Source organism: Populus alba, chromosome 15, assembly GCF_005239225.2.
Source record: "Populus alba chromosome 15, ASM523922v2, whole genome shotgun sequence".
In the NCBI taxonomy this organism is placed as follows: domain Eukaryota; kingdom Viridiplantae; phylum Streptophyta; class Magnoliopsida; order Malpighiales; family Salicaceae; genus Populus; species Populus alba.
Window position 1 is genome coordinate 15044930 of NC_133298.1, and position 12544 is coordinate 15057473.

A 12544-nucleotide genomic window follows, 5' to 3' on the forward strand; every position below is an offset into this window, starting at 1 on the left:
AAAAAAAAAATTTAATCTCTACATAAGGCAGGAAAAAAATTCATAATCCCCCCGTGAAATGGTCAATATAAAAATTAAAAAAATTAAAAAATATCTTTTCAGAAATAAAAAGTTATTAAAAACATCTTGAATCCCTGGTTGGTCGGGTCAATTCGTGATTTAACGTGATCAACCTGAATCTATCCTAAAATGTTGGCATTTCAAGATTTTTTTTTAAAATCAAATGACATTGTTTTGGAAAAAATAAAATAATTTTTTTTTATTTGACTTAATCAAATCTCACCAAATTTGATCGGGTCAATTGAGTCACAGGTTAGCCCTCTAGGTCAATTGGGTTTGACTCTCTAGGTCATGTTTGGCCCTCCAAATTATTTAAGTTTGATATGAGCAACTTTAAACCTTGTTTGAAAGCAAACTCGACACAAGTCAAGCTCTAAGTCAATGAATTGCTAGATCAACCCATAAACTCAGCTAGGTTTGTTAGCTATGTTATTTTTCATGGTTAACATAGTTAATCATAGCTTAAAGACCTAACCTGAGTTATGAGTTAGCAGAGTTAACAAATCAAGCTTAAACTTTATTGTTTTTTTATATATAAAATTCTAGTCCAAAACAAAGTCTTTTTAACACAATTTTCTTCTAAAAATTAAAACGATATTTTCAACAAAAATTTTAAAAAATATTTACCGGGTCTCATCTAAATTATAATAGTGTCACTTGGATCGCCTGGGTTTGCATAGGTAAACTACATGGACGGTCCAAAACAAAGCTCAACCTGGTCTGGATCCCAGGTTGATAGTACTACGGCTTGGGCTGGGCCGGGTTTTAGAATAATGTCCCTCCAGCAGGCTGGTCTGAGAACAATGGTTTGGGCATCTAACGTTGACATGGCAGGACATTATTTGTCCGTGACAATTAAATGTACAAGATGTAATCATTCTAGCCTTGCGGACCCCATACGTTTACGAATTATTTTGTTTTTGTTAAAAAAAAAAAACAGGAAAATAAAAGGAAGAAACGGCAACACCCGTTTTAGGTTTTGGTAGCATTTCACTGATACACAGATAGAACATAAACCCTAAACCTCCAAAGCTCCCCATATTTCTTTCTTTCTTTCTTTTTAATTTTTTTTATATAATAAAAAAATTATAGTAATTAGAAAGAGAAAGAAAAATGCAGCACGATGAGGTCATATGGCAAGTTATCAGGCACAATCACTGCAGTTTTATGGCCAAGTAAAACCATTTTTAAAATCTTTTTAGCATATAGTAATGTTTTGAATTTGAATCTGTTTAGATTATTATTAATTTGATTTTTTTTTTTTTTGGTTTTGTTTTGATGGGTTTGTTGTGCTTTTATTGTAGAATCACAACGGGGAATTTTTGTAGAAACCCATATAACATAACTGGGGTTTGTAATCGGAGCTCTTGCCCTCTTGCTAATAGTCGCTATGCAACTATCCGTGATCACGATGGTATGTTTTTACCTTATGTATTATTATTTTTTCTTTTTTAATTTTCAATTCTCTCAAGTGAATTTTGTTTGTTGGGAGCAATGTAGAGAGGATGAGTGATTATTGATAAATTTTTTTTCCGTTTTGTGTTGAAAATTAGAAATTTATACTGGGTTTTTCGGGGCATGTTGGAATAAGCTATTACTATTTCGGTTTCTGCTTCCCCGATGTTGGATTAGTAACTAATGGCTTGCTAATGAGGATTGAGTTGGTTCTTGTCAATTGCTTAGTTCCGATTTGGAATTGAATCCTGAGTTGGTTTTATGATCCACTTAAAACGGAGTCTTAGGTTCTTGTGGAGGTGTTGATCTTATTTGTAACTAAGCATTGGTTGGTTAGATGTATTATTGGATCTGGCGATGTGATTTATGTAGATACCTATCTAATTTGAGGTCTTGTCTGTTACAATTTAATAATCTTGTCTTTTATGTATATTTGTGAGAATTGGATGATGAATTTGCTTTTGAATTAGATGCTTGTTTGGTTCTGAACAGGTGTCTTTTATTTATATATGAAGACTATTGAGAGAGCTCATAAACCCAATGAGTTATGGGAAAGAGTAAAGTTGCCGAGAAACTACGAGAAAGCACTTGAAATCATAGACAAGCATTTGGTATTCCATTTCTATGTCTTCTGATGTTGGTTGTTTTTACTTATTTCTTGAACCAAAACTTATTTTTAACAACTTTCTATTGCTGATCTGTAAATTCTTTGGAACTTGAAGATGTACTGGCCAAAGTTTCTTGTGCACAAAGCTAAACAGCGCCTGACAAAAATGACTCAGATGCGTATACGTATGAGGAAGCTGGCATTGAAAACTAGGTTTTGCAACTGCCTTTCTTTTGTTCTTCTGTTCTAATATTAATTTATTTTGTGTGACTACTTTCTTGGTTCTAGTAATTATTTACAGTGTTTACTGTAGGATATTTCGTTAGAATTGGTTGCTGTCAAGTTTATTTATGATCTAAATTAGCAAGTTTCTTTCCTTTTTCTTTTTTTATTTTTGATACATTTGTTGGACAGATTCATTAAAATTGCCATGTAGCTTATGGAAGGCTTGACTCATTTGTATCAATCACATCACATTTAGTTTTTGGCCTACTTCTGTCAATAAGGCTTGACTTTGTTAGGCCTGGTTTCTAGTTTCTGTTATTATTTATTTTGCTGAATGAAATTAGTGATGCACATGTGGGTTTAATGTTGGATATCTAAAAGAGAAACAGTGTTCAAAGTGAAAACCATATGATTGGATGTGGTTATTGTGTTTTATCTTCATTATAGATGTTTAACACACCGATGTGAACAAATTCCTAAATGCTGAGATAGAGATATTATGACACTTGCTTAAACAAGACGAGTGCCAACATGTTTCTAACCAAGGTTTTAACCTGATAATTTGTGGAGTTTTTGGTGTTTCCTTGTAATTTTATGGTTATGTTACTGTTTGATGCCATTTTCATTTCCATTTTTCTTTCTGATTTACCCAAATATCAAATTCCAAAGCCCAGAGAGATCTTGTTTACCTCTACAGTTGATTTTGCATTAATTTTTGTTGCTAGGGAGAAGATAATGACTACACCCAGAAAAGAGATAAAGAGAGAATCTAGAAGGGAGAAAAAGGCTGAAACAGCTGCTGAACTGGATAAGGTTAAGATTCCTTTATTTGATATAACTGTCTCAACCATGTTGTGGATTTACATAGTTCTAACTGGTGCTGCTTTCAACAGAGTATTGAGAAAGAGTTGCTTGAAAGACTCAATGGAGGACTTTATGGTGACATACATAATATTCTACCAAACTATTTCAACAAAATTCTTGACGAAAATGAACTGCAAGCTGTCAGCGATGATGATGATGTAGCGGTATGTTTTTCTGGTAATTTTAAGTAGTTCATGTTGTGTGATACAAGAAGGCATTTCTGTTTTGTATACTAAGGAATTTTGTGAATCAGCAGGAACCTGAAATAGAATATGTTCAAGGCTATGATGATCTTGAAGAAGAAGATGATATAGAAGATTTTGGTGGTTTTGCTATTGACGAGTCTCTCAAGAATAATGGTAAAGTATTTTCTTTTTTTATAAAGAGAGTGGTGTGGTGTGGATTTTTCATATCCCCTTTCCCAGTTACTGCACACTCACTGCCATGAGTGCAAGCGCACTGTTTCCTGTACTTGCTATATAAAATTCCATTTATATGGATTGTGTTTGAAGTTTCATATGATGAAAATTTTTCACCTTAAAAGTGAATGCTAATTATGTTGACAATCATTGGTAGATGTGTCAATGCTAATTATGTTGACAATCATTGGTAGAAGTGTGAAGGTTTGATATATCAATTAATTTTTTCGTTTTTGCTGAAAAACAAGATTCAGCTCACTTGAGCATGCGATGTTTTACCATACTGATTCTTGTGATCTCATTCTGTGAATATCAAACCTCAGATTTCAGTAGGCTTATATATACATGAGGCAAAATGTTCAAATTTGAATTATATGTTTATGAAATTTATGCAGATGATACACCTGAGGATGAAGAGGAGATGGATACAGTTGATCATAAGAGGTTAAAGATTAGATCAGAGTCTGCTCGTCGAAAGGTGGAGGAAGATGAACCTAGAAAATTAAAAAAGAAAGCTAGGGTTCTGGTTGAGGTTAGTGATCAAAGATCTCCACTATTTTTTTAGATGTTTTTTTAAATGGGATGGAGAACATCAATTCAAAATTTATTTGATGTGTAAAATCTGAAATTTGTATTGGCATGACATGCAAATCTCTTGTAGTTGAAACACAAATGAAACTTATAGGTTGCATTAGGTAAATGTCTCTGGACAAAAGAGAAAAATACGGAAGGGACAAAAACATGTTTGGTTAGAGGGATGGAGGCATAAAAATAACACCATCTCTGGAACAGTTTTCAGTTAATCTCCTTTCTTTCAAAACAGGAAGGATAGGGGACATGTCCCTTCTATTCTAACTATTTTTGTTCTCCATCTCGAGATAGTAACCAAACACTAACCTTGAAATATCATTGACCTTCCCTCCCTGATGTTTATAAGTTGCATTAGCTGTTGCTGAGCAGTTGCATCTCTGCTTTTGTGTAAACATTGCTCCCCAATTTTAAAGATTCATTTTAGCGCCAAAACGCTAGTCGGATGGGTCCATCAAGTTTTTCTAAACAAGACGAAGTATTGATCTGTGCACAGCTTTCTTAGGGGGGGAAACCCAATATATACCACTAAAAATTTTCTTGCATTAGAAACTATGGTGACTGAGCATTGACATACCTTCACCTTTCAATTGTTTACCTTTTTATATCTGCCGCAAAAGATAAAAATGTGCACTTACTACTGTTTTTGGTGCTTTCTATCAGGTTGAGAATGAAGATGCTTCTGAAAGGCAGAGGGAAACCTTTTGAGAGGGTTTTAAGACATCTGCGTGTAAAATTGTTGTTCTTTACATCAATTTTGTAATTTAGGTTTCATACTTGGGAAGTTAAATCTCTACTAAAAGTTATCTTTTGTTTTGTCTTTTTTTTTTCCTTCTCTACTGTCTCTATTTTCTCTGTTATGAAATAATAACTAAAAACCATCTAAATTTATATATTATGAGAAGAAATTTGAAGTATTTTAAAGAGATTATTATCTGATTGCCAGGGTATAGGTAATAAATAAGGCGGCATTGTAATGGGAGATACTTGTTGCAATTAAATAATATTGTCACACACACATATATATATTGTCACATATAAATAATCTCTTCATTGTAAGCATCTAATTCAGCAATTACCTAGGGAGTGTTTAAAATCATAATATAGATTATTTTTTAAAGTTATTTTTATTTAAAAAATATATTTTTTTTAAAAAAATTATCTTTAACATATTAGAGTACCATAACAATCTAAAAATATAAAAAACTTCATTTGAAAAAAAAGCTTATTTTTTCTAGCTCAATTATTTTTTTGATCCGGGCGGGCACCATGGTGCTATTTTTTATATTCGTTTTAGAAGAAGAAATTTACAGTGTTTTACGACCCTCCAATAGTGCATTGACAAGTCAGTAATTACATCACCCGCATGTAATCTTATCAGATTAAGTACGAGTATCGGGATCCACGACGAAAATCCCCACCTTCTTCCCTGTCACCTCTCTCGTCTATAACAGATTCTAATCATCATCACAACAACTCTCTTACCAAGAGATCCAACAATGGACCCAGACCCGAAAACCCACCCGATTCTCTCTTACGTCATGGCCCGACTTCCCTCTCTCGGACACAAATCCCCTGGCCCCTCATTCGACATCGAGCAACCACCACAGCCATCACAACCACCACCACCACAATCTCTATTCCCTCGATTATCCGACCCGGCCCTCCTATCTTCAATGAGACGGGCTGTTGGCGATGTTGCCCAAACCCGATCGGTGCTCCATACCCTAGGCCCCCGGCCCGACCATGAAACCGTGGACACAGCGAAACTCAAACTCAGTGAAATCGAGTCCAATTTATCGAAGCAATTGGAGGATCTTGTGCTTTCTCAGCGGCCATGTGAGATTGATAGGTTAGAGTGGAGGGCGCATTTGGCTGAGAAAGAGAAGAAGATTCGAGAAGAGGCGGAGAAAGAGATAGGGTTTTATAAAATGGTATTGCAATTGGATGAAATGCACAGGGATTATGAGAAGTTGTTGAAGGAAGCGGAGGATAAGTTGGAGAAAATTTATAGGAAGGCGGAGCGAGGAGTGGAGGAAGATAAGGAGGAGGAAGGAGTGGAGGTGGAGGTGGAGGTGACTGAGGAGGTTGTGGGGGTGTTGAGAGAGGGGAGCTCGAAAGGGATCGAAAGAGTGGATTTGTCGAATCGGAGACTGAGGTTCTTACCTGAGGGATTTGGGAGGGTTGTGGGGTTGAAAGTGCTTAATCTTTCCAATAATCAACTTCAGGTTTTTTTTTAATTATTTAGTGTTTAGAAATGTAGTTAGGTTTCTTGAAATCTTTCATGTGCTGTGAATTAATAAAATCTTTTGTGTGATAATATAGATTTAATGTACGAGTTGATAAGGTTAGAGTGGAGTCATAATCTTTATGGTACTAAGATGAATTAAGAGGTTTGAATTTGTCACCAGTATTGAATAATCGGTACCGTAAAAGGATTTGTGCATATTAAATCTGTCATTAAAAGAAAGCAATGAATCTCAAAGACGTGCTCGAATCGGAATTTGCTAATTGGAAAATGTATCTTACTTGGGTACTAGCTATGCTTCTGATATGGGTTTGGTTTAGTTTAAAGCAGTGCTGGTGCATATGGTTGGTGTGTTTGTATTTTCAGCTGTAGATGAAAATGTTTATTTCAGTTAGATACACGGCATGCCATCTTTCAGAATCATATAGCTACTTGAAGTTACTGGCTGAGTATTCCTTCAATATTTTGCAATAGTTATTGTAGGATTTACATTGCCTGAGGTGGAAAGGAAGGGAAAATTCTCTTTTACACACCATATATAGGTTCTGTTAACGTGGTTAGTTATTACCATGTGGCAGTTCTAATGTCCAAAGCTTTCCCAGTAATGATCATACTGGTGAGAGTTCATAGGTGTAGGTGTGGTGTAGTTTAGGGATAAAACAGCAGTAAATCAGCAGAATTGACGCAAAAAACAAGTAGGGTAGAGGCTGGAACTCTATGTAGAACTTAGTGCTTAGGAAAACCTCAAGTTTGTTAGTTGAAAATAATTATACGATAGCTGTAAATCTGGCCTTAAAATCTTTCCCACTTTATTGTTCATGAATCCTATAATGCTGAGTATGAGATATGCAAATCATTGAGAACCAGCCTGACTTGTTAACTGCAATATGTAACTTCTCATGCTTGTTTTGCTTCGCGGATGGATATTTTTATTATGATAAATAAACATGGTGTTGTTTGTTTGCATTTGTGGTAGTAAAAAGTTTGTTCTTGGTGTAGCCCCAACTGAAATCTTGATGATTAATTTGTCAGTCCAATCCCATTTCTTGAATGGTTATTACTTGTATTATTTTTTCCTAGTAACTGAGTAACCTGTGTGAGTGAAACAGGTCATTCCCGATTCAATAACTGGGTTAGAAATTCTTGAGGAGCTCAATCTTGCTTCAAATCTCTTAGAAGCACTGCCAGATTCAATTGGATTACTGCAAAACTTGAAAATCCTGGATGTCTCTAGCAACAAGATAGAGGTCTTGCCTGACACCATTTGTCATTGCAGGTAATTCTAATTCATTACAAGTTTGTCCTTTGACCAGAAATCCTGTACAGTGGATTTTATTCATCAATGGTTCAGGTCATTGCTGGAATTGGATGTCAGCTTCAACTGCCTGACATACTTGCCGACTAATATTGGACATGAAATGTCAAATCTTCAGAGGCTTTCGATCCAGCTGAACAAGATTTCTTCTCTTCCCACATCTATTGGTGAGATGAGATCTCTGCGCCACCTGGATGCTCATTTCAATGAGCTTCGTGGCCTTCCCCCTGCTATTGGGAAATTGACAAATCTTGAGACCCTCAATTTGAGCAGCAATTTTAGTGACCTGAAAGAGCTCCCTGAAACTTTTGGTGATTTGACAAACCTCAAGGAACTTGATCTCAGCAACAACCAGATTTCTGCCTTGCCTGATTCATTTGGTCGGCTGGATAATTTGACCAAGCTCAACTTGGACCAAAATCCCCTTGTAATTCCGCCGCCAGAAGTTATCAAGGAAGGGGTCGAGGCTGTGAAGATTTATATGGCTAAGAGGTGGATTGATATACTGGTGGAGGAAGAAAGGAAGAGCATGCTTGAAGTACAAGAACAAGCACAGACTGGATGGTTGACGCGCAGCGCCTCATGGTTGAAAACTTATGCTACTGGTGTTTCTGCTACTGTTTCAGGATTCTTAAGTCCGAGAGTTTCTAGAGATCCTTATCTTGATCAACAGCTATGACTTCCCAGTCTCTGATATTTCAAGATCCATTTCTTCTCGACAGCATGTACATTTGATATGATTGATGAGATGGATTTCTTCTGCTTGCAGTTTCTTTTGAAGCTGCAACGATGCCAACTAGAAAGAGCTGCAAGTTCAGCAAATTTTGCTCTTCTTCCACTCAGTCCTATTCTGGTTTTGCCAGACAATAAACAGGTAGATTCTTGGCTACTCTGTTATCAAAATATCTCCTGCATATCGAATTTCACAACAGTTTCTTCTGCTGCTATTAATGTTTGGAAGTTGCTCATAATATCTTAGAACGTTCTTGAAAATGCATATAAGCTTTAGTGGTAGTTCTAGTAATCTCCTGATAACTCTAGCGTGAAGAAATGCACAAATGCCAGTCCTCCTGTGTAAAGACGCTAAGTATTGTAGGCCATTAAGTGAACTTAATGGTTTGGATTTTTGTGTGATAGCATAGACTTCAATGGTTTGGATTGGTCTGTGATGGCATACTTGATGGTTTGGATTACTTGCAGTTTTTGGGTGGACATTTCATTCATCAACACCACTTCACTAATGGAAGATAATGACACACTTGTCTCTCTTTTAACTCGCTTAGAACACATCATGAGCAATATCCACAGGAGTTTTGATGATAATTTGACTAGTATTAATGTATTAAATGCCAACACCACAAGCCAACCTCCTCCTCTCATCTTGCTACAGCTAAGTTCAAGTACGTGTGCTACCTCTGGTCCAGCAACTGTGTCATTAAAAAACAGCTCGGGCAGAGAGCAAGACCCCACCCTCATGCCGGTTTAAAACCCTCAAGGCCTAGATCATTCCTGTGTAGATTAGTGAAAATAGAACAATAAAATTAAGTCCAGAAAATCAAACAATTAAGGTGTTGGTAAACAATACGATTGTATAGATTATTTACTGGAATACTCTTGATAACGAAGGTGGTGTCAACTGTATCTGATCCTGAGGTCGTGTGAAAGAAATTGTAAGTTTGTGAACGTTTGTATGAACAACATGCATGTTATTTGGGTTAAAAAGGATAGGGGGGTAGAAGCAGGTTTGCAACGAAGTTGCAGCATGGAAACTCTAAAATGCATGGTGTTTTCTCGGTAGCAATCCACACTGATTTTTTTATATATATAATTTAGTTCTTAAACTTTATTCTCTCTTTAATTGCATCTTTTTATGTCTAAATTCACGATCAATTTATCAAGAATTGTTAAGGAGGGACCAGAGTATAAAACAAGGAGAAAAGAGGTAGCTGTTTAAAAAATGGGGAAAAAACTCACTTTTGCCCTTTTATATTTTAAATCACAACTTTTCAGTCCCTCAATATTTTAAAATGCCAATTGTGTAATAGAATTTTATTATTTTTACTTTTAAATCCTTGGTTTGAGAGAGAAGAAAGAAATTTGTCAAATTCTGATAATAAAAAGAGAGAATATTGATTGACATCGATTTGATTCATAAAAATTGTTGATCTTGATGTTTTTATTTAATAAGAGGAGCCTCACCTTGGTGTTTTTTAGCCTTTCAATCGTCTATAATAGTAGATTAGAACTTGGGGAGTTTTTTTAGTTTGTTTTTTGGGTTATTGGAGACCTCCACCATGGTTATAATATGGGGAAAAACAAGTGACGCCTTGCCTGGCTTTATTTAAAAAAAAAAAAAACATTTTAGAGTGAACAACATTATTCGTCCCGTTTTGTCTGCCTCGTTTCTAAATTTAAAAAAAAAAAAAATTAAGGGCCCAGGCGTACAGGGTCAATCCTAGCAGTACTTGATTGATTTATTTATTATTAAAATGCAAATACCCCTAAATTAACTTAACATTAACAAAAAAATAAAATAATTATGTTGAAAAGATAAAATAAAAAACCCTCCGTTTTGTTAATTTTGAATCTAATTAAAAATGATTCAAAATGTATAATTAAGTGATTTAACTTAATTAAAAATGTATAAATATATAAAAGCCCCTGGATTTAGCCATCAATCTTTTTAGTTCTCAAAGTATTTAATAATTTAATTGTTTATAAAAATATTAAAAAAACTAATATCCCCTAAATAATTTGAAAATAACATTGAATCACGATTAAAAAAAAAAAAAAAAAAAAACAATCTTGCCTCAAATCCTAGCTCAATGGTTTTTCAAGCTAGGGGCAAAATCATTCTAACACTATGCAATTATTCTTAGTCCAGGGTGTACGCTAATACCTTTTCATGTGCCAGCAAATCTTCTTTTAAACTTTAAACATTTATTAAAATACAAAAATATCCATAAATTAACTTGATACTACTAAAGAAAAAACCAAGTTGAAAAGACCATAAAACTCAGGGGAGATAGTTTTGTTAATTTTAATCCAATGAGTAATTAAATAATTTAACTTTAATTAAAAAAAAAGATATGAAAGCCCCTATATTAAAATTGAAAAAGTCTAATAAATCTTCAAATAATTTGAAAATAACATTGAATTGAAGTATTGTTAAAAAAAACATCTTGCCTCAAATCCTATCTTAGTTCATATATATATATATATATATATATATATATATATATATATATACGGATAAAGTAATAATAATGAAAGGTACGGCAAATTAATTAAAAGAGGGGTGTCTTGCTGATGCGTGTTTTCAAGGATATAGACAACAGACACTGTGCATTCCTCGAAAAGATGAATCATAGAGTACATTGAATGTTGGGCAAGGGACATTAATGTTCAAACCCACCACCATTAGGGAAAGAAGACACGTTATGGGTTGAAACGGTGATTAAATTATGCATCTCCAGCCCACTAATTAAATTAATAATAACTATGCATATATTAAAACAAAACAGTGTTTTGATGTATAAATGGTGAAATTATAGATTTTGCCAATTTTTTTTACTTTAATGATACTGTAGCAGTGGTAAAATATTAGTTTTTGAGTTTTTATTTTTATTTTTATAAAACAAGTTTTTTCATTTAAGTAAATAATGATTTTTTGATTTACGATTATCTTTGTTACTCGATGTAAAAAAAACACGTTAATAATAATCTACACATTAATTCTTTTGTCTTAAAAAAAAAATTATTCAATCTGCAATGAGACGAGTTGAATAGACACGTTAACATTTTGTTTTTTCATTTACTAGCACATATAGTTCTCAGTGTATTAAAATAAATGCATACATATAACTTTTGATTTATAATTAGATTTTTTAAAAAAATATATATTTGAAAAGCTTACATTTTTTTTTTTTATCAAAAACATTATTTGTCCCACAACAAAGTATGGGTCAAATAACTAGTAAATAAACTAAAAGAGATGTCTCATTGTTGATCTATGCACAAAACACTATGAATTTGAACAGTATAATAATAATTTTACCCTTCTCAATAAAAATAATTGGACTGGTTATTGGGGGTAATACAGTTATTTCACAAGGTTCATTAATCATTATCAAATTGTTTGATGACAACTTGATATTTTCATATTTTTACAATACAATAAAATAAAAAATTATCTTTAAAAGAAATTTTTATTTTATTGGTGTCAAGAGGTTTTTTTGGATTTTTATTTTTTAAAAAACACAATAAAATAACTAAATTACTCTCAAAAGCAAAATATTTTTCTGGCATCCAATGGCTTTTTCGTATTTTCACCATGAGTTTTTAGTTATAATCAAGTTGATCAAGGGATAATTTGATATTTTAATAAATATAAAATATTATTTAAATACCAAAACTAGTTAGACCGTAGATTGCATGTGCTAGCATGTGGGTTGTGTCCACACTATTAATGGCGGCACATGAGATATCTGATCTTCCTTTTAAGTTGAAGTATGACAGTAGATGAGTAGCAGTGCAATGACAATTACTTTTTTTGTTTTTTTTCTTTCTTTCCTTTTTTTTTTTCTCCCCATCTTAAAATTCGAGCCAAGTTGGCCAAAATTGAATGATGTTATGTCATTTTGATTTTGTATCAAATTCGATTTTTATTTTTTTTTTTATTTATTTTTATTTTTATTTATTTTTGTTCCATTTTATCCCTTGGTATTTAGTTTCATTTTCTTTTTAAGTCAAATTCGATCCTT

General features: G+C 33.6%; 2 protein-coding genes across 3 annotated transcripts; both read left to right on the forward strand.

Moving 5' to 3' along the window:
- Positions 1 to 1011: 1011 nt before the first annotated feature.
- Positions 1012 to 5041, forward strand: LOC118057435 (uncharacterized). Its single transcript, XM_035070010.2, has 9 exons — positions 1012 to 1235; positions 1365 to 1474; positions 2008 to 2126; positions 2238 to 2335; positions 3073 to 3160; positions 3241 to 3375; positions 3468 to 3570; positions 4026 to 4162; positions 4882 to 5041. Exons 1-9 carry the CDS (start codon positions 1174 to 1176, stop codon positions 4924 to 4926), a joined length of 897 nt encoding a protein of 298 aa, XP_034925901.1. The 5' UTR covers positions 1012 to 1173; the 3' UTR covers positions 4927 to 5041.
- Positions 5042 to 5607: 566 nt separating this feature from the next.
- LOC118057434 (plant intracellular Ras-group-related LRR protein 9) lies at positions 5608 to 9632 on the forward strand. Of its 2 annotated transcripts, none has more exons than XM_073404821.1 (4): positions 5608 to 6446; positions 7576 to 7742; positions 7818 to 8655; positions 8982 to 9632. In XM_073404821.1, the coding sequence occupies exons 1-3, from the start codon at positions 5718 to 5720 to the stop codon at positions 8458 to 8460; spliced, it is 1539 nt and encodes a 512-aa protein (XP_073260922.1). In that variant the 5' UTR covers positions 5608 to 5717; the 3' UTR covers positions 8461 to 8655; positions 8982 to 9632. The 2 variants fall into 2 exon arrangements, with proteins under 2 accessions (XP_073260922.1, XP_073260923.1); XM_073404822.1 differs by having other exon boundaries at positions 9172 to 9632.
- Positions 9633 to 12544: the final 2912 nt, after the last annotated feature.